This window comes from Eucyclogobius newberryi, unplaced genomic scaffold (genome assembly GCF_026437365.1).
Source record: "Eucyclogobius newberryi isolate DKJ021-1_F unplaced genomic scaffold, fEucNew1.0.hap1 SCAF_293, whole genome shotgun sequence".
Lineage (NCBI taxonomy): Eukaryota > Metazoa > Chordata > Actinopteri > Gobiiformes > Gobiidae > Eucyclogobius > Eucyclogobius newberryi.
The window spans coordinates 53,481-76,928 of NW_027315938.1; the positions used below are offsets into that span (position 1 = coordinate 53,481).

Sequence of the window (23,448 nt, forward strand, 5' to 3'; positions counted from 1 at the left end):
ACACTGGATAAACACTCACACACTGGACACACACACACACACACACACACACAAACACACACACTCACACACTGGATACACACTCACACACTGGAAATACACTGGACACACACACACACACACACACACACACTCACACACTGGATACACACTCATACACTGGACATACACTGGACATACACACACACACACACACACACATACACTGGACACATACCGGACACACACAAACACTCACACACTGGACACACACACACACACACACACACACACACACTGGACACACACAAACACACACACACACATACACACACACTGGACACACACTGGACACACGCTGGACACACACTGGATACACACTGGATACACACTGGACATACAGACACACACTGGACACACACTGGACACACACAAACACACTGGACACACGCTGGACACACACTGGATACACACTGGATACACACTGGACATACACTGGACACACACACACACACACACACACACACACACACACTGGACACACACACTGGACACACACTGGACACACACACACTGGACACACACTGCACACACACTGGACACACACTGGACACACACACACACACACATACACACTGGACACACACACACACACACTGGACACACACTGGACACACACACACACTGGACACACACTGGACACAAACAAACACACACACACACTGGACACACACTGGACACACAGACACACTGGACACACACTGGACACACACTGGACACACACACACACACACACACACACACTGGACACACACTGGACACACACACACACACACACTGGACACACAATGGACACACACTGGACACACACTGGACACACACACACACTGGACACACACTGGACACACACTGGACACACACTGGACACACACACACACACACACACTGGACACACACTGGACACACACACACACACACTGGACACACACACACACACACACACACACAGACACTGGACACACACACTGGACACACACACACACACACACACACTGGACACACACTGGACACACACTGGACACACACACACTGGACACACACACACTGGACACACACTGGACACACACTGGATACACACTCGACACACACTGGACACACACTGGATACACACTGGACACACACTGGATACACACTGGACACACACTGGACACACACTGGACACACACTGGATACACGCTGGACACACGCTGGACACACACTGGACACACACTGGATACACACTGGACACACACTGGACACACACTGGACACACACTGGACACACACTGGATACACGCTAGACACACACTGGACACACGCTGGACACACACACACACTGGACAAACACTGGACACACACACACACACACGACACACGCTGGACACACGCTGGACACACATTGGATACACACTGGACACACACTGAACACACACTGAATACACACTGGACACACACTGGACACACACACACACACTCACTGGACACATACACACACACTGGACACACACTGGACACACACTGGATACACACTGGATACACACTGGACACACACTGGACACACACACACACACTGGACACACACTGGACACACACTGGACACACGCTGGACACACGCTGGACACACACTGGACACACACTGGATACACACTGGACACACGTTGGACACACACTGGACACACGCTGGACACACGCTGGACACACACTGGACACACACTGGACACACACACACACACACACACACTGGACACACACTGGACACACACACACACACACTGGACACACGCTGGACACACGCTGGACACACACTGGATACACACTGGACACACACTGGACACACACTGAATACACACTGGACACACACTGGACACACACTGGACACACACACACACACTGGACACATACACACACACTGGACACACGCTGGACACACACTGGATACACACTGGATACACACTGGACACACACTGGACACACAAACACACACACACACACACACACACTGGACACACACACTGGACACACACACACACACTGGACACACACTGCACACACACTGGACACACACTTGACACACACACACACACACACACACACTGGACACACACTGGACACACACACTGGACGCACAATGGACACACACACACACACACTGGACACACACTGGACACACACACACACTGGACACACACTGGACACACACACACACACACACACACACTGGACACATACTGGACACACACTGGACACACGCTGGACACACACTGGACACACACTGGACACACACACACACACACACACACACACACACACACACTGGACACACACTGGACACACACTGGACACACACTGGATACACACTGGACACACACTGGACACACACACACACACACACACACTGGACACATACACACACACTGGACACACGCTGGACACACACTGGATACACACTGGATACACACTGGACACACACTGGACACACACACACACACACACACACACACACTGGACACACACACTGGACACACACTGGACACACACACTGGACACACACTTGACACACACACACACACACACACTGGACACACACTGGACACACACTGGACACACACTGGACACACACACACACTGGACGCACAATGGACACACACACACACACACTGGACACACACTGGACACACACACACACTGGACACACACTTGACACACACACACACACACTGGACACACACTGGACACACACACACACTGGACGCACAATGGACACACACACACACACACACACACACTGGACACACACTGGACACACACACACACTGGACACACACTGGACACACACTGGACACACACACACACACACACACTGTACACTGGACACACACTGGACACACACTGGACACACACTGGACACACGCTGGACACACACTGGACACACACTGGACACACACTGGACACACGCTGGACACACACTGGACACACACTGGACACACACACACACACACACACACACACACACTGGACACACACTGAACACACACTGGACACACACTGGATACACACTGGACACACACTGGACACACACTGGACACACACACACACACACACACACTGGACACATACACACACACTGGACACACGCTGGACACACACTGGATACACACTGGATACACACTGGACACACACTGGACACACACACACACACACACACACACACACTGGACACACACACTGGACACACACACTGGACACACACTTGACACACACACACACACACACACACTGGACACACACTGGACACACACACACACTGGACGCACAATGGACACACACACACACACACTGGACACACACTGGACACACACACACACTGGACACACACTTGACACACTAACACACACACACTGGACACACACTGGACACACACACACACTGGACGCACAATGGACACACACACACACTGGACACACACTGGACACACACTGGACACTGGACACACACTGGACACACACTGGACACTGGACACACACTGGACACACACTGGACACACACTGGACACACACTGGACACACACACTGGACACACACTTGACACACACACACACACACACACACACACTGGACACACACTGGACACACACTGGACACACACTGGACACACACACACACTGGACGCACAATGGACACACACACACACACACACTGGACACACACTGGACACACACACACACTGGACACACACTTGACACACACACACACACACACTGGACACACACTGGACACACACACACACTGGACGCACAATGGACACACACACACACACACACTGGACACACACTGGACACACAAACACACTGGACACACACTGGACACACACACACACACACACACACTGGACACTGGACACACACTGGACACACACTGGACACACACTGGACACACGCTGGACACACACTGGACACACTGGACACACACTGGACACACGCTGGACACACACTGGACACACGCTGGACACACACTGGACACACACTGGACACACACACACACACACACACACACTGGACACACACTGGACACACACTGGACACACACTGGATACACACTGGACACACACTGGACACACACTGGACACACACACACACACACACACACTGGACACATACACACACACTGGACACACGCTGGACACACACTGGATACACACTGGATACACACTGGACACACACTGGACACACACACACACTGGACACACACACTGGACACACACACTGGACACACACTTGACACACACACACACACACACTGGACACACACTGGACACACACACACACTGGACGCACAATGGACACACACACACACACACTGGACACACACACACACTGGACACACACTTGACACACACACACACACACACTGGACACACACTGGACACACACACACACTGGACGCACAATGGACACACACACACACTGGACACACACTGGACACACACTGGACACACACACACACACACACACACACACTGGACACTGGACACACACTGGACACACACTGGACACTGGACACACACTGGACACACACTGGACACACACTGGACACACACTGGACACACACTTGACACACACACACACACACACACACACACTGGACACACACTGGACACACACTGGACACACACTGGACACACACACACACTGGACGCACAATGGACACACACACACACACACTGGACACACACTGGACACACACACACACTGGACACACACTTGACACACACACACACACACTGGACACACACTGGACACACACTGGACACACACACACACACACACACACTGGACACTGGACACACACTGGACACACACTGGACACACACTGGACACACGCTGGACACACACTGGACACACACTGGACACACACTTGACACACGCTGGACACACACTGGACACACGCTGGACACACACTGGACACACACTGGACACACACACACACACACACACACTGGACACACACTGGACACACACTGGACACACACTGGATACACACTGGACACACACACACACACACACACACTGGACACATACACACACACTGGACACACGCTGGACACACACTGGATACACACTGGATACACACTGGACACACACTGGACACACACACACACACACACACACACTGGACACACACACTGGACACACACACTGGACACACACTTGACACACACACACACACACTGGACACACACTGGACACACACACACACTGGACGCACAATGGACACACACACACACACACTGGACACACACTGGACACACACACACACTGGACACACACTTGACACACACACACACACACACTGGACACACACTGGACACACACACACACTGGACGCACAATGGACACACACACACACTGGACACACACTGGACACACACTGGACACACACTGGACACACACTGGACACACACTGGATACACACTGGACACACACAATGGACACACACACACACTGGACACACACTGGACACACACACTGGACACACACTGGACACACACACACACTGGACGCACACACTGGACACACGCTGGACACACACTGGACACACACTGGACACACACACTGGACACACACACTGGACACACACACTGGACACACGCTGGACACACACTGGACACACACTGGACACACGCTGGACACACACTGGACACACACTGGACACACACACTGGACACACACACTGGACACACACTGGACACACACACTGGACACACACACTGGACACACACACTGGACACACGCTGGACACACGCTGGACACACACTGGACACACACACTGGACACACACACTGGACACACACACTGGACACACACACTGGACACACACTGGACACACACTGGACACACACACTGGACACACGCTGGACACACACTGGACACACACTGGACACACACACTGGACACACACACACACACACACACACACTGGACACACGCTGGACACACACTGGACACACACTGGACACACGCTGGACACACATTGGACACACACACTGGACACACACTGGACACACACTGGACACACACACTGGACACACACTGGACACACACTGGACACACACACTGGACACACACTGGACACACACACTGGACACACACACTGGACACACACTGGACACACACACTGGACACACACTGGACACACACACACACACACTGGACACACACTGGACACACACTGGACACACACACTGGACACACACTGGACACACACACTGGACACACACTGGACACACACACTGGACACACACTGGACACACACTGGACACACACACTGGACACACACTGGACACACACACTGGACACACACTGGACACACACACACACACACTGGACACACACTGGACACACACTGGACTGGGTTTGAAACGCATTTGAAATGAAGGGCGTTGGTCTCAAGCAGGGACATCAAGTTTAAACATCAAAACAATATAAACCGGTAACTTGTTCTACAAAACAAGAGCAAAGATTAAACTATTTCCTCAATAAGTATTTTTTTGGACTGAAAAGTTTATTTTTATTTTCCATAAAATGAAAAGAAAAAAACACAGATGAAAAATTATGAAAGAGAAGGTTAAAGAATAAGTAAAAGTGAAATAAATATCTATTTGTTTTAATCTGAAAGAACATACCGGATATGTCCTTTTCAGTTACCGTGCTTTTGACGCAGGCGCAGTGAGACGAAAGAACCTGCCGCAGAATAAACCCGAACAAAGCTCCAAACCAGGACTAAACCCGGACTAAACCCGGACCAGACCCGGACCAGACCCGGACCAGACCCGGACCAGACCCGGACCAGACCCGGAAGAGAGTCTTTAGACCAGATTTGACCCGAAAACACGGTAAATGCACGTTATTCCTCCGTTTAAACGGCAAGACACGGTTTTATTATTTATTATCAGGCCGTTATTTATATGTTTTTTAAATGTGTAAAACCAGGACTAAACCAGGACTAAACCAGGACTAAACCAGGTCTAAACCAGGACTAAACCAGGACTAAACCAGGACTAAACCAGGACAAACCAGGACAAACCAGGACAAACCAGGACTAAACCAGGTCTAAACCAGGTCTAAACCAGGACTAAACCAGGACTAAACCAGGACTAAACCAGGTCTAAACCAGGACTAAACCAGGACAAACCAGGACTAAACCAGGTCTAAACCAGGTCTAAACCAGGACTAAACCAGGTCTAAACCAGGTCTAAACCAGGACTAAACCAGGTCTAAACCAGGACTAAACCAGGACTAAACCAGGACTAAACCAGGTCTAAACCAGGTCTAAACCAGGACTAAACCAGGTCTAAACCAGGTCTAAACCAGGACTAAACCAGGACTAAACCAGGACTAAACCAGGTCTAAACCAGGACTAAACCAGGACTAAACCAGGACTAAACCAGGACAAACCAGGACTAAACCAGGTCTAAACCAGGACTAAACCAGGTCTAAACCAGGTCTAAACCAGGTCTAAACCAGGACTAAACCAGGACTAAACCAGGTCTAAACCAGGTCTAAACCAGGACTAAACCAGGTCTAAACCAGGACTAAACCAGGAATAAACCAGGAATAAAAAAGGACTAAACCAGGACTAAACCAGGTCTAAACCAGGACTAAACCAGGTCTAAACCAGGACTAAACCAGGACTAAACCAGGACTAAACCAGGTTTTTTAATCATTATAATAGAAATGAAACATAAATGTGAGACGTAGGAGTTCTTTTTTAGTCAGTCTTATCTTAGTCATGGTCCAGGTCCGGATCGTGGCCCGGGGGCCAAACGCGGCCACACAACTGTTTAACGCCGGGTTTGATCTGAGTCTGTTTCGGGACCAGACTTAGAAAGTGTTTCAAGTCAATGCCTCGTGTCCTTGTGGTTTATATCCAGACTCAGTTCCCCTTTCAATTTTAACTCAAATAACTATGGACTCAAATGAAGTAAACAAGCAGATCAGGTTCAGACCAGGACTAAACTAGGTCTAAACCAGGACTAAACCAGGTCTAAACTAGGTCTAAACCAGGTCTAAACCAGGTCTAAACCAGGTCCAAACCAGGACTAAACCAGGTCCAAACCAGGACTAAACCAGGTCTAAACTAGGTCTAAACCAGGTCTAAACCAGGTCTAAACCAGGTCTAAACCAGGACTAAACCAATTCTAAACCAGGACTAAACCAGGACTAAACCAGGACTAAACCAGGTCCAAACCAGGACTAAACCAGGACTAAACCAGGTCTAAACTAGGTCTAAACCAGGTCTAAACCAGGTCTAAACCAGGTCTAAACCAGGACTAAACCAATTCTAAACCAGGACTAAACCAGGTCTAAACCAGGACTAAACCAATTCTAAACCAGGACTAAACCAGGTCTAAACCAGGACTAAACCAGGACTAAACCAGAACTAAACCAGGTCTAAACTAGGTCTAAACCAGGTCTAAACCAGGACTAAACCAGGTCCAAACCAGGACTAAACCAGGACTAAACCAATTCTAAACCAGGACTAAACCAGGACTAAACCAGGTCTAAACCAGGACTAAACCAATTCTAAACCAGGACTAAACCAGGTCTAAACCAGGACTAAACCAGGACTAAACCAGGACTAAACCAGGTCTAAACCAGGACTAAACCAGGTCTAAACCAGGTCTAAACCAGGTCTAAACCAGGACTAAACCAGGACTAAACCAGGACTAAACCAGGACTAAACCAGGACTAAACCAGAACTAAACCAGGTCTAAACCAGGACTAAACCAGGACTAAACCAGGTCTAAACCAGGTCTAAACCAGGTCTAAACCAGGACTAAACCAATTCTAAACCAGGACTAAACCAGGACTAAACCAGGTCTAAACCAGGTCTAAACCAGGACTAAACCAGGTCTAAACCAGGACCAAACCAGGTCTAAACCAGGTCTAAACCAGGACTAAACCAGGTCTAAACCAGGTCTAAACCAGGACTAAACCAGGACTAAACCAGGTCTAAACCAGGACTAAACCAGGTCTAAACCAGGTCTAAACCAGGTCTAAACCAGGACTAAACCAGGACTAAACCAGGACTAAACCAGGACTAAACCAGGACTAAACCAGGTCTAAACCAGGACTAAACCAGGACTAAACCAGGTCTAAACCAGGTCTAAACCAGGTCTAAACCAGGTCTAAACCAGGACTAAACCAATTCTAAACCAGGACTAAACCAGGACTAAACCAGGTCTAAACCAGGTCTAAACCAGGACTAAACCAGGTCTAAACCAGGACCAAACCAGGTCTAAACCAGGTCTAAACCAGGTCTAAACCAGGACTAAACCAGGTCTAAACCAGGTCTAAACCAGGTCTAAACCAGGACTAAACCAGGTCTAAACCAGGTCTAAACCAGGACTAAACCAGGACTAAACCAGGACTAAACCAGGACTAAACCAGGACTAAACCAGAACTAAACCAGGTCTAAACCAGGACTAAACCAGGACTAAACCAGGTCTAAACCAGGTCTAAACTAGGTCTAAACCAGGTCTAAACCAGGACTAAACCAATTCTAAACCAGGACTAAACCAGGTCTAAACCAGGTCTAAACCAGGACTAAACCAGGTCTAAACCAGGACCAAACCAGGTCTAAACCAGGTCTAAACCAGGTCTAAACCAGGACTAAACCAGGTCTAAACCAGGTCTAAACCAGGTCTAAACCAGGACTAAACCAGGTCTAAACCAGGTCTAAACCAGGTCTAAACCAGGTCTAAACCAGGACTAAATCAGGTCTAAACCAGGACTAAACCAGGACTAAACCAGGTCTAAACCAGGACTAAACCAGGACTAAACCAGGTCTAAACCAGGACTAAACCAGGTCCAAACCAGGTCTAAACCAGGACTAAATCAGGTCTAAACCAGGACTAAACCAGGTCCAAACCAGGTCTAAACCAGGACTAAATCAGGTCTAAACCAGGACTAAACCAGGACTAAACCAGGTCTAAACCAGGACTAAACCAGGACTAAACCAGGACTAAACCAGGACTAAACCAGGACTAAACCAGAACTAAACCAGGTCTAAACCAGGACTAAACCAGGACTAAACCAGGTCTAAACCAGGTCTAAACTAGGTCTAAACCAGGTCTAAACCAGGACTAAACCAATTCTAAACCAGGACTAAACCAGGACTAAACCAGGTCTAAACCAGGTCTAAACCAGGACTAAACCAGGTCTAAACCAGGACCAAACCAGGTCTAAACCAGGACTAAACCAGGTCTAAACCAGGACTAAACCAGGTCTAAACCAGGTCTAAACCAGGTCTAAACCAGGACTAAACCAGGTCTAAACCAGGTCTAAACCAGGTCTAAACCAGGTCTAAACCAGGTCTAAACCAGGACTAAATCAGGTCTAAACCAGGACTAAACCAGGACTAAACCAGGTCTAAACCAGGACTAAACCAGGACTAAACCAGGTCTAAACCAGGACTAAACCAGGTCCAAACCAGGTCTAAACCAGGACTAAACCAGGTCTAAACCAGGACTAAATCAGGTCTAAACCAGGACTAAACCAGGACTAAACCAGGTCTAAACCAGGACTAAACCAGGTCTGGTTTCAGATGCAGAGCTCTGAGTTCGACTCCTTCCTGTTCTGGAGGCAGCCAATCGCGGCACTGGATATGGGAGAGCTTTTTGAGCTGGGCCTGACGGACAACGGGCTGACCAATGAGAGCACAGAGCAGGCGGGGCTTCAGATGGACCAGGTGAAACACGACAAACACGTTTAGATTGAACACATCAAACATGCAGTTCTAAAGAAACACAGCTACTTTCAATCTAAACCACATTGACTCTGTCGTTCCCAAAGTCTAAAGACCAGAAGGACCAGGATGTGTCCAACGTAAAGTCGCCTAAAATACAGCTCACAAACAGATGTTTACCACGGACAGGTCTGTCCTGATGAAGACGCTGCCGTACGTCATGTGACACGTGTAAAGGTCACGGACAGGTCTGTCCTGATGAAGACGCTGCCGTACGTCATGTGACACGTGTAAAGGTCACGGACAGGTCTGTCCTGATGAAGACGCTGCCGTACGTCATGTGACACGTGTAAAGGTCACGGACAGGTCTGTCCTGATGAAGACGCTGCCGTACGTCATGTGACACGTGTAAAGGTCACGGACAGGTCTGTCCTGATGAAGACGCTGCCGTACGTCATGTGACACGTGTAAAGGTCACGGACAGGTCTGTCCTGATGAAGACGCTGCCGTACGTCATGTGACACGTGTAAAGGTCACGGACAGGTCTGTCCTGATGAAGACGCTGCCGTACGTCATGTGACACGTGTAAAGGTCACGGACAGGTCTGTCCTGATGAAGACGCTGCCGTACGTCATGTGACACGTGTAAAGGTCACGGACAGGTCTGTCCTGATGAAGACGCTGCCGTACGTCATGTGACACGTGTAAAGGTCACGGACAGGTCTGTCACTGTCTCTGAGATAACGTCACTTCCTCATGTTTTGGCCAAACATGGAGGAGTGAAACCGCTGATTGTGCTCGTGGTGCAGTCGACATGCGGCGAGAACAGACTGAGAGGGTGCAGAGGAGGAGTGAGGGTGAAGAGGAGGAATGAGGGTGAAGAGGAGGAATGAAGGTGAAGAGGAGGAGTGAAGGTGAAGAGGAGGAGTGAAGGTGAAGAGGAGGAGTGAGGGTGCAGAGGAGGAGTGAGGGTGCAGAGGAGGAATGAAGGTGAAGAGGAGGAATGAAGGTGAAGAGGAGGAGTGAAGGTGAAGAGGAGGAGTGAGGGTGCAGAGGAGGAGTGAGGGTGAAGAGGAGGAATGAAGGTGAAGAGGAGGAGTGAGGGTGCAGAGGAGGAGTGAGGGTGCAGAGGAGGAATGAAGGTGAGAGGAGGAATGAAGGTGAGAGGAGGAGTGAAGGTGAAGAGGAGGAGTGAAGGTGAAGAGGAGGAGTGAAGGTGAAGAGGAGGAGTGAGGGTGCAGAGGAGGAGTGAGGGTGAAGAGGAGGAATGAAGGTGAAGAGGAGGAGTGAAGGTGAAGAGGAGGAGTGAAGGTGAAGAGGAGGAGTGAGGGTGCAGAGGAGGAGTGAAGGTGAAGAGGAGGAGTGAAGGTGAAGAGGAGGAGTGAGGGTGCAGAGGAGGAGTGAGGGTGCAGAGGAGGAGTGAGGGTGAAGAGGAGGAATGAAGGTGAAGAGGAGGAGTGAAGGTGAAGAGGAGGAGTGAGGGTGCAGAGGAGGAGTGAGGGTGAAGAGGAGGAATGAAGGTGAAGAGGAGGAGTGAGGGTGCAGAGGAGGAGTGAGGGTGCAGAGGAGGAATGAAGGTGAGAGGAGGAATGAAGGTGAGAGGAGGAGTGAAGGTGAAGAGGAGGAGTGAAGGTGAAGAGGAGGAGTGAGGGTGCAGAGGAGGAGTGAGGGTGAAGAGGAGGAATGAAGGTGAAGAGGAGGAGTGAAGGTGAAGAGGAGGAGTGAGGGTGCAGAGGAGGAGTGAGGGTGAAGAGGAGGAATGAAGGTGAAGAGGAGGAGTGAAGGTGAAGAGGAGGAGTGAGGGTGCAGAGGAGGAGTGAGGGTGCAGAGGAGGAATGAAGGTGAAGAGGAGGAATGAAGGTGAGAGGAGGGGTGAGGAGGAGTGAAGGTGAGAGGAGGAGTGAAGGTGAAGAGGAGGAGTGAGGGTGAAGAGGAGGGGTGAGGGTGAAGAGGAGGAGTGAAGGTGAAGAGGAGGAGTGAGGGTGCAGAAGAGGAGTGATTTGACTGAGACGTTTCAGTCGCACAGACTCTGATGGTTTGGTCATTACAGGTGATTTTAATGTTCATGTGGATCATATTTGTGACAGAAAGAGCCTGATGTTGTCCTTGAAACCTTCAGTCTTACTCAGCATGTGAGGGGCCCCACCCACAGCAGAGTGGCCCCACCCACAGCAGAGAGGCCCCACCCACAGCAGAGAGGCCCCACCCACAGCAGAGAGGCCCCACCCACAGCAGAGAGGCCCCACCCACAGCAGAGAGACCCCACCCACAGCAGAGAGACCCCACCCTAGGGAAAGATATTTTTCTGAAATAATTGGAAGCTGCAGTAACAAGGGGCGTGTCCTGTTTCCACAGTAACAGATGAACAAACCTCCAGCTCAGCTGCCGTTAGAACTCATTTCCACATCAAGTGTAATGAGTTTGCATTATTCTTTAATGACAAAGTTCAGGGCATTAAAAATGCTATAAATCCCACAATGTAATAAATGACCCTAAAACCACCTGGACACTTAGAGCGGACTCACTTTGCACCTGTAACTGACAAAACTGTCCATGAGATCATCACAGTCTGAGTTCATCTACAGCTGCTCCATGTGTCACCTCCAGATTTATAAAGTCTGTGTTTGTTGTTGTTGTTGTTGTTGTTGTTTTATGGCGGTTGGCATCCAAGTGTTGCATTACCGCCAGACTTTATTCCTCAGACTTTGTCGTAGTCCTCAGACTCTGTCGTAGTCCGTAAAAGTACTCCTTCCATTGCTTTGGTGTTACAAAGCCCATGAGGTCATGATATGTCTTTGTGACTAGAATAGTTGTGCATCACTCACATAGTTAAAGCTTCAATCTGGAACATTCCCAATGTCTTTGAAAACTGCGGTCATAAAGCCTCTGCTAAAGAAGAGCAGGGGTCAGGGGTCAGGGGGAGTGGTCAGGGGAGGGGGGAGTGGTCAGGGGAGGGGGGGGGTCAGTATTGAGTCATGACCGGTTCATCTCTGATCTGACATTTTGGGCCAAAGTCCTTTCACAGATTTCCTCTTAATAAACGACTCATTAGATGTTTTTCAGGTTTTAAAGCTCTGAGGCTGCTGTTGTCATGGTGACTGAGGCTGCTGTTGTCATGGTGACTGAGGCTGCTGTTGTCATGGTGACTGAGACTGCTGTTGTCATGGTGACTGAGACTGCTGTTGTCATGGTGACTGAGACTGCTGTTGTCATAGTGACTGAGGCTGCTGTTGTCATGGTGACTGAGGCTGCTGTTGTCATGGTGACTGAGGCTGCTGTTGTCATGGTGACTGAGGCTGCTGTTGTCATAGTGACTGAGGCTGCTGTTGTCATGGTGACTGAGGCTGCTGTTGTCATAGTGACTGAGGCTGCTGTTGTCATGGTGACTGAGGCTGCTGTTGTCATGGTGACTGAGACTGCTGTTGTCATGGTGACTGAGGCTGCTGTTGTCATGGTGACTGATGCTGCTGTTGTCATGGTGACTGATGCTGCTGTTGTCATGGTGACTGATGCTGCTGTTGTCATGGTGACTGAGACTGCTGTTGTCATGGTGACTGATGCTGCTGTTGTCATGGTGACTGATGCTGCTGTTGTCATGGTGACTGAGACTGCTGTTGTCATGGTGACTGAGACTGCTGTTGTCATGGTGACTGAGACTGCTGTTGTCATGGTGACTGAGACTGCTGTTGTCATGGTGACTGAGGCTGCTGTTGTCATGGTGACTGATGCTGCTGTTGTCATGGTGACTGATGCTGCTGTTGTCATGGTGACTGAGACTGCTGTTGTCATGGTGACTGATGCTGCTGTTGTCATGGTGACTGATGCTGCTGTTGTCATGGTGACTGAGACTGCTGTTGTCATGGTGACTGATGCTGCTGTTGTCATGGTGACTGATGCTGCTGTTGTCATGGTGACTGAGACTGCTGTTGTCATGGTGACTGAGACTGCTGTTGTCATGGTGACTGAGGCTGCTGTTGTCATGGTGACTGAGGCTGCTGTTGTCATGGTGACTGAGGCTGCTGTTGTCATGGTGACTGAGGCTGCTGTTGTCATGGTGACTGAGGCTGCTGTTGTCATGGTGACTGAGGCTGCTGTTGTCATGGTGACTGAGGCTGCTGTTGTCATAGTGACTGAGACTGCTGTTGTCATGGTGACTGAGACTGCTGTTGTCATGGTGACTGAGACTGCTGTTGTCATAGTGACTGAGACTGCTGTTGTCATAGTGACTGAGACTGCTGTTGTCATGGTGACTGAGACTGCTGTTGTCATGGTGACTGAGACTGCTGTTGTCATGGTGACTGAGACTGCTGTTGTCATGGTGACTGATGCTGCTGTTGTCATGGTGACTGAGACTGCTGTTGTCATGGTGACTGAGGCTGCTGTTGTCATGGTGACTGATGCTGCTGTTGTCATGGTGACTGAGGCTGCTGTTGTCATGGTGACTGATGCTGCTGTTGTCATGGTGACTGATGCTGCTGTTGTCATGGTGACTGAGGCTGCTGTTGTCATGGTGACTGAGACTGCTGTTGTCATGGTGACTGAGGCTGCTGTTGTCATGGTGACTGATGCTGCTGTTGTCATGGTGACTGAGGCTGCTGTTGTCATGGTGACTGAGACTGCTGTTGTCATGGTGACTGATGCTGCTGTTGTCATGGTGACTGAGACTGCTGTTGTCATGGTGACTGATGCTGCTGTTGTCATGGTGACTGATGCTGCTGTTGTCATGGTGACTGAGACTGCTGTTGTCATGGTGACTGAGACTGCTGTTGTCATGGTGACTGAGGCTGCTGTTGTCATGGTGACTGAGACTGCTGTTGTCATGGTGACTGAGACTGCTGTTGTCATGGTGACTGAGACTGCTGTTGTCATGGTGACTGAGACTGCTGTTGTCATGGTGACTGAGGCTGCTGTTGTCATGGTGACTGAGGCTGCTGTTGTCACGGTGACTGAGGCTGCTGTTGTCACGGTGACTGAGGCTGCTGTTGTCATGGTGACTGAGACTGCTGTTGTCACGGTGACTGAGACTGCTGTTGTCACGGTGACTGAGGCTGCTGTTGTCACGGTGACTGAGGCTACTGTTGTCATGGTGACTGAGACTGCTGTTGTCATGGTGACTGAGGCTGCTGTTGTCATGGTGACTGATGCTGCTGTTGTCATGGTGACTGAGGCTGCTGTTGTCATAGTGACTGAGGCTGCTGTTGTCATGGTGACTGAGGCTGCTGTTGTCATAGTGACTGAGGCTGCTGTTGTCATGGTGACTGAGGCTGCTGTTGTCATGGTGACTGAGACTGCTGTTGTCATGGTGACTGAGGCTGCTGTTGTCATGGTGACTGATGCTGCTGTTGTCATGGTGACTGATGCTGCTGTTGTCATGGTGACTGAGACTGCTGTTGTCATGGTGACTGAGACTGCTGTTGTCATGGTGACTGATGCTGCTGTTGTCATGGTGACTGATGCTGCTGTTGTCATGGTGACTGAGACTGCTGTTGTCATGGTGACTGAGACTGCTGTTGTCATGGTGACTGAGACTGCTGTTGTCATGGTGACTGAGGCTGCTGTTGTCATGGTGACTGATGCTGCTGTTGTCATGGTGACTGATGCTGCTGTTGTCATGGTGACTGAGACTGCTGTTGTCATGGTGACTGATGCTGCTGTTGTCATGGTGACTGATGCTGCTGTTGTCATGGTGACTGAGACTGCTGTTGTCATGGTGACTGATGCTGCTGTTGTCATGGTGACTGATGCTGCTGTTGTCATGGTGACTGAGACTGCTGTTGTCATGGTGACTGAGACTGCTGTTGTCATGGTGACTGAGGCTGCTGTTGTCATGGTGACTGAGGCTGCTGTTGTCATGGTGACTGAGACTGCTGTTGTCATGGTGACTGAGGCTGCTGTTGTCATGGTGACTGAGACTGCTGTTGTCATGGTGACTGAGGCTGCTGTTGTCATGGTGACTGAGGCTGCTGTTGTCATGGTGACTGAGGCTGCTGTTGTCATAGTGACTGAGACTGCTGTTGTCATGGTGACTGAGACTGCTGTTGTCATGGTGACTGAGGCTGCTGTTGTCATAGTGACTGAGACTGCTGTTGTCATGGTGACTGAGGCTGCTGTTGTCATGGTGACTGAGACTGCTGTTGTCATGGTGACTGAGACTGCTGTTGTCATGGTGACTGATGCTGCTGTTGTCATGGTGACTGAGACTGCTGTTGTCATGGTGACTGAGGCTGCTGTTGTCATGGTGACTGATGCTGCTGTTGTCATGGTGACTGAGGCTGCTGTTGTCATGGTGACTGAGGCTGCTGTTGTCATGGTGACTGATGCTGCTGTTGTCATGGTGACTGAGGCTGCTGTTGTCATGGTGACTGAGACTGCTGTTGTCATGGTGACTGAGGCTGCTGTTGTCATGGTGACTGAGGCTGCTGTTGTCATGGTGACTGATGCTGCTGTTGTCATGGTGACTGAGGCTGCTGTTGTCATGGTGACTGAGACTGCTGTTGTCATGGTGACTGATGCTGCTGTTGTCATGGTGACTGAGGCTGCTGTTGTCATGGTGACTGAGACTGCTGTTGTCATGGTGACTGATGCTGCTGTTGTCATGGTGACTGATGCTGCTGTTGTCATGGTGACTGAGACTGCTGTTGTCATGGTGACTGAGACTGCTGTTGTCATGGTGACTGAGGCTGCTGTTGTCATGGTGACTGAGACTGCTGTTGTCATGGTGACTGAGACTGCTGTTGTCATGGTGACTGAGACTGCTGTTGTCATGGTGACTGAGGCTGCTGTTGTCATGGTGACTGAGGCTGCTGTTGTCACGGTGACTGAGGCTGCTGTTGTCACGGTGACTGAGGCTGCTGTTGTCACGGTGACTGAGACTGCTGTTGTCACGGTGACTGAGGCTGCTGTTGTCACGGTGACTGAGGCTGCTGTTGTCACGGTGACTGAGGCTGCTGTTGTCATGGTGACTGAGGCTACTGTTGTCATGGTGACTGAGACTGCTGTTGTCATGGTGACTGAGGCTGCTGTTGTCATGGTGACTGATGCTGCTGTTGTCATGGTGACTGAGGCTGCTGTTGTCATGGTGACTGAGGCTGCTGTTGTCATGGTGACTGAGGCTGCTGTTGTCACGGTGACTGAGACTGCTGTTGTCACGGTGACTGAGACTGCTGTTGTCACGGTGACTGAGACTGCTGTTGTCACGGTGACTGAGACTGCTGTTGTCACGGTGACTGAGGCTGCTGTTGTCACGGTGACTGAGGCTGCTGTTGTCATGGTGACTGAGGCTGCTGTTGTCACGGTGACTGAGACTGCTGTTGTCACGGTGACTGAGACTGCTGTTGTCACGGTGACTGAGGCTGCTGTTGTCACGGTGACTGAGGCTGCTGTTGTCACGGTGACTGAGGCTGCTGTTGTCATGGTGACTGAGGCTGCTGTTGTCATGGTGACTGAGACTGCTGTTGTCATGGTGACTGAGGCTGCTGTTGTCATGGTGACTGATGCTGCTGTTGTCATGGTGACTGATGCTGCTGTTGTCATGGTGACTGAGGCTGCTGTTGTCATGGTGACTGAGACTGCTGTTGTCACGGTGACTGAGACTGCTGTTGTCACGGTGACTGAGGCTGCTGTTGTCACGGTGACTGAGGCTGCTGTTGTCACGGTGACTGAGGCTGCTGTTGTCACGGTGACTGAGGCTGCTGTTGTCACGGTGACTGAGGCTGCTGTTGTCATGGTGACTGAGGCTGCTGTTGTCATGGTGACTGAGGCTGCTGTTGTCATGGTGACTGAAACTGCTGTTGTCATGGTGACTGAGGCTGCTGTTGTCATGGTGACTGAGGCTGCTGTTGTCATGGTGACTGAGGCTGCTGTTGTCATGGTGACTGATGCTGCTGTTGTCACGGTGACTGAGACTGCTGTTGTCATGGTGACTGAGGCTGCTGTTGTCACGGTGACTGAGACTGCTGTTGTCATGGTGACTGAGACTGCTGTTGTCATGGTGACTGAGACTGCTGTTGTCATGGTGACTGAGGCTGCTGTTGTCATGGTGACTGAGTCTGCTGTTGTCATGGTGACTGAGGCTGCTGTTGTCATGGTGACTGAGGCTGCTGTTGTCATGGTGACTGAGGCTGCTGTTGTCATAGTGACTGATGCTGCTGTTGTCATGGTGACTGAGGCTGCTGTTGTCATGGTGACTGAGACTGCTGTTGTCATGGTGACTGAGACTGCTGTTGTCATGGTGACTGAGGCTGCTGTTGTCATGGTGACTGAGACTGATGTTGTCATGGTGACTGAGGCTGCTGTTGTCATGGTGACTGAGGCTGCTGTTGTCATGGTGACTGAGGCTGCTGTTGTCATGGTGACTGAGACTGCTGTTGTCATGGTGACTGAGACTGCTGTTGTCATGGTGACTGAGGCTGCTGTTGTCATGGTGACTGAGACTGCTGTTGTCATGGTGACTGAGACTGCTGTTGTCATGGTGACTGAGGCTGCTGTTGTCATGGTGACTGAGACTGCTGTTGTCATGGTGACTGAGACTGCTGTTGTCAAGGTGACAAATGACATCCTCCTGAACACTGACACGGGCAAAGCCTCAGTCTTAATTCTGTTGGATCTGATGCTGCTTTTGACACTGTCCATCATGTGACCCTCTTACAGAGACTAGAGGACTGGACACCACTGGCCCCGCCCTAAACTGGTTAAGGTCCTATCTGGAAGACAGGAAGTACTTTGTGTCCCAGACCTGTGGGGGCCCCAAGGGTCAGTCCTGGGTCCCCTTCTGTTCAACCTCTACATGCTGCAGTTAGGTCATGGAGCGGCCTCCTGCTGGTGCCAGAGTCAGGACTAAACATGGAGCGGCCTCCTGCTGGTGCCCAGAGTCAGGACTAAACATGGAGCGGCCTCCTGCTGGTGCCAGAGTCAGGACTAAACATGGAGCGGCCTCCTGCTGGTGCCAGAGTCAGGACTAAACATGGAGTGGCCTCCTGCTGGTGCCCAGAGTCAGGACTAAACATGGACCAGCCTCCTGCTGGTGCCATAGTCAGGACTAAACATGGACCGGCCTCCTGCTGGTGCCCAGAGTCAGGACTAAACATGGACCAGCCTCCTGCTGGTGCCATAGTCAGGACTAAACATGGGCCGGCCTCCTGCTGGTGCCAGAGTCAGGACTAAACATGGAGCGGCCTCCTGCTGGTGCCAGAGTCAGGACTAAACATGGAGCGGCCTCCTGCTGGTGCCAGAGTCAGGACTAAACATGGAGCGGCCTCCTGCTGGTGCCAGAGTCAGGACTAAACATGGAGCGGCCTCCTGCTGGTGCCAGAGTCAGGACTAAACATGGAGCGGCCTCCTGCTGGTGCCAGAGTCAGGACTAAACATGGACCGGCCTCCTGCTGGTGCCAGAGTCAGGACTAAACATGGACCGGCCTCCTGCTGGTGCCAGAGTCAGGACTGAACATGGAGCGGCCTCCTGCTGGTGCCAGAGTCAGGACTTAACATGGAGCGGCCTCCTGCTGGTGCCAGAGTCAGGACTAAACATGGACCGGCCTCCTGCTGGTGCCAGAGTCAGGACTAAACATGGACCGGCCTCCTGCTGGTGCCAGAGTCAGGACTAAACATGGACCGGCCTCCTGCTGGTGCCAGAGTCAGGACTAAACATGGACCGGCCTCCTGCTGGTGCCATAGTCAGGACTAAACATGGAGCGGCCTCCTGCTGGTGCCAGAGTCAGGACTAAACATGGACCGGCCTCCTGCTGGTGCTAGAGTCAGGACTAAACATGGACCGGCCTCCTGCTGGTGCCAGAGTCAGGACTAAACATGGAGCGGCCTCCTGCTGGTGCCAGAGTCAGGACTTAACATGGAGCGGCCTCCTGCTGGTGCCAGAGTCAGGACTAAACATGGAGCGGCCTCCTGCTGGTGCCAGAGTCAGGACTAAACATGGACCAGCCTCCTGCTGGTGCCAGAGTCAGGACTAAACATGGAGCGGCCTCCTGCTGGTGCCAGAGTCAGGACTTAACATGGAGTGGCCTCCTGCTGGTGCCAGAGTCAGGACTAAACATGGAGCGGCCTCCTGCTGGTGCCAGAGTCAGGACTAAACATGGACCGGCCTCCTGCTGGTGCCAGAGTCAGGACTAAACATGGACCGGCCTCCTGCTGGTGCCAGAGTCAGGACTTAACATGGAGCGGCCTCCTGCTGGTGCCAGAGTCAGGACTAAACATGGAGCGGCCTCCTGCTGGTGCCAGAGTCAGGACTAAACATGGACCGGCCTCCTGCTGGTGCCAGAGTCAGGACTAAACATGGACCGGCCTCCTGCTGGTGCCAGAGTCAGGACTTAACATGGAGCGGCCTCCTGCTGGTGCCAGAGTCAGGACTTAACATGGAGCGGCCTCCTGCTGGTGCCAGAGTCAGGACTAAACATGGAGCGGCCTCTTGCTGGTTCCACAGAGACGTGCAGCTGAGGTCAGAGGTCAGAGGTTTCATCATGTTCTTTATGTTTGTCGTGTTCAGGATCTGGACGAGTTCTCTGCCTTTCACTTCTGGAGAGCTCCTCTGGTCAGTGTGGACCACCTGATCCAGGACCTGGAGCTGCTGCTGTGAGGGCGACCCCTGACCCCTGTGTGACCCCGAGTCCTGCTGCAAGATCTGCGTCACAAACGGGAAGCACAACATTTAAACTCCAAATCTTCTGTTAAACTAAACAAATGTCAAATCAAATATTTAAATTGACACTTCTGAAAAATGTGACAGATTCAGATGTTTGTAGTTTTTAAAATCTTCTTTTCTTTGTCTGGGTCTGTTCTGTGAGCGACACGGGGGGCGGGGCCAGCAGGGGGCGGGGCCAGCAGGGGGCGTTAAAGCCACACTGCGGAACATTAGACCCGGGTCTCAAAGTCCTTTTGAGTTTAACTGGTTTAAACTTTATTATTTAAGGTCAGACTCGTCTGAATGTGACAAATATCTAGTATTTTTGTATTATTTATTGAACGCATGAGATTCATCTGTTTAGGAATGTTATACTTTAAGTTTTATGTCATACAAATAATAAAAATACATGAAATCTGTTTTCAGTCTTTTTTCAATCTAAATATGAAATGTTAAAATCTGCGAAAAGCATTTATGACTCAAGTTTGAACAGAATATTATCGGTCACATTTAAAGATTTATAAAAGTCTCTACAAGCTCAAAGAAACTGATTCAGTACAAAACCATCAGGAGGAGAGAGGGAGGTTCATCCAGGCCGCTCATGTAGAGACAGTTCATCCAGGCCGCTCATGTAGAGACAGTTCATCCAGGCCGTTCATCTAGAGACAGTTCATCCAGGCCGTTCATCTAGAGACAGTTCATCCAGGCCGTTCATCTAGAGACAGTTCATCCAGGCCGTTCATCTAGAGACAGTTCATCCAGGCCGCTCATGTAGAGACAGTTCATCCAGGCCGTTCATCTAGAGACAGTTCATCCAGGCCGTTCATCTAGAGACAGTTCATCCAGGCCGTTCATCTAGAGACAGTTCATCCAGGCCGTTCATGTAGAGACAGTTCATCCAGGCCGTTCATCTAGAGACAGTTCATCCAGGCCGTTCATGTAGAGACAGTTCATCCAGGCCGTTCATGTAGAGACAGTTCATCCAGGCCGTTCATCTAGAGACAGTTCATCCAGGCCGTTCATCTAGAGACAGTTCATCCAGGCCGTTCATGTAGAGACAGTTCATCCAGGCCGTTCATGTAGAGACAGTTCATCCAGGCCGTTCATGTAGAGACAGTTCATCCAGGCCGCTCATGTAGAGACAGTTCATCCAGGCCGTTCATCTAGAGACAGTTCATCCAGGCCGTTCATGTAGAGACAGTTCATCCAGGCCGTTCATGTAGAGACAGTTCATCCAGGCCGCTCATGTAGAGACAGTTCATCCAGGCCGTTCATCTAGAGACAGTTCATCCAGGCCGTTCATGTAGAGACAGTTCATCCAGGCCGTTCATGTAGAGACAGTTCATCCAGGCCGTTCATCTAGAGACAGTTCATCCAGGCCGTTCATGTAGAGACAGTTCATCCAGGCCGTTCATGTAGAGACAGTTCATCCAGGCCGCTCATGTAGAGACAGTTCATCCAGGCCGTTCATGTAGAGACAGTTCATCCAGGCCGTTCATCTAGAGACAGTTCATCCAGGCCGTTCATGTAGAGACAGTTCATAACCCAGAAGTCCAGTTAAAGCTCATTATGGAGCTTTCAGGACTCAGTGTGGGAGGAGCTACAGTGTGGGAGGAGCTACAGTGTGGGAGGAGCTACAGTGTGGGAGGAGCTACAGTGTGGGAGGAGCTACAGTGTGGGAGGAGCTACAGTCTAATCTCGACGTTACAAAAGCAGCTTCACTTTTAGGCCAGATTCTTCTGATTTGATCTATATTACGCAGATGAATGACTCAGACACTTTATTCATTTATTGATACAATCAGACGACAACGTGGCATTTAGCCCTGAACGCCTGCAAGGCTCTTTATCTGAGCTGATCGTCACACCGGGCCCTGAACGCCTGCAAGGCTCTTTATCTGAGCTGATCGTCACACCGGGCCCTGAACGCCTGCAAGGCTCTTTATCTGAGCTGATCGTCACACCGGGCCCTGAACGCCTGCAAGGCTCTTTATCTGAGCTGATCGTCACACCGGGCCCTGAACGCCTGCAAGGCTCTTTATCTGAGCTGATCGTCAC

General features: G+C 50.8%; 1 protein-coding gene across 1 annotated transcript; it reads left to right on the top strand.

Moving 5' to 3' along the window:
• The first annotated feature begins 6,715 nt into the window (after positions 1 to 6,715).
• Positions 6,716 to 21,573, top strand: mllt11 (MLLT11 transcription factor 7 cofactor). The gene is made up of 3 exons (XM_072459906.1): positions 6,716 to 6,908; positions 10,622 to 10,765; positions 21,257 to 21,573. The coding sequence occupies exons 2-3, from the start codon at positions 10,622 to 10,624 to the stop codon at positions 21,344 to 21,346; spliced, it is 234 nt and encodes a 77-aa protein (XP_072316007.1). The 5' UTR covers positions 6,716 to 6,908; the 3' UTR covers positions 21,347 to 21,573.
• The last annotated feature ends 1,875 nt before the right edge of the window (positions 21,574 to 23,448 follow it).

Bases quoted from the DNA above. Each gene is read 5' to 3' on its own strand.
- mllt11 (XM_072459906.1), top strand. From the start codon at position 10,622: ATGCAGAGCTCTGAGTTCGACTCCTTCCTGTTCTGGAGGCAGCCAATC. The intron at 10,766-21,256 runs GTGAAACACGAC...TGTCGTGTTCAG, and splicing joins CGGGGCTTCAGATGGACCAG to GATCTGGACGAGTTCTCTGC.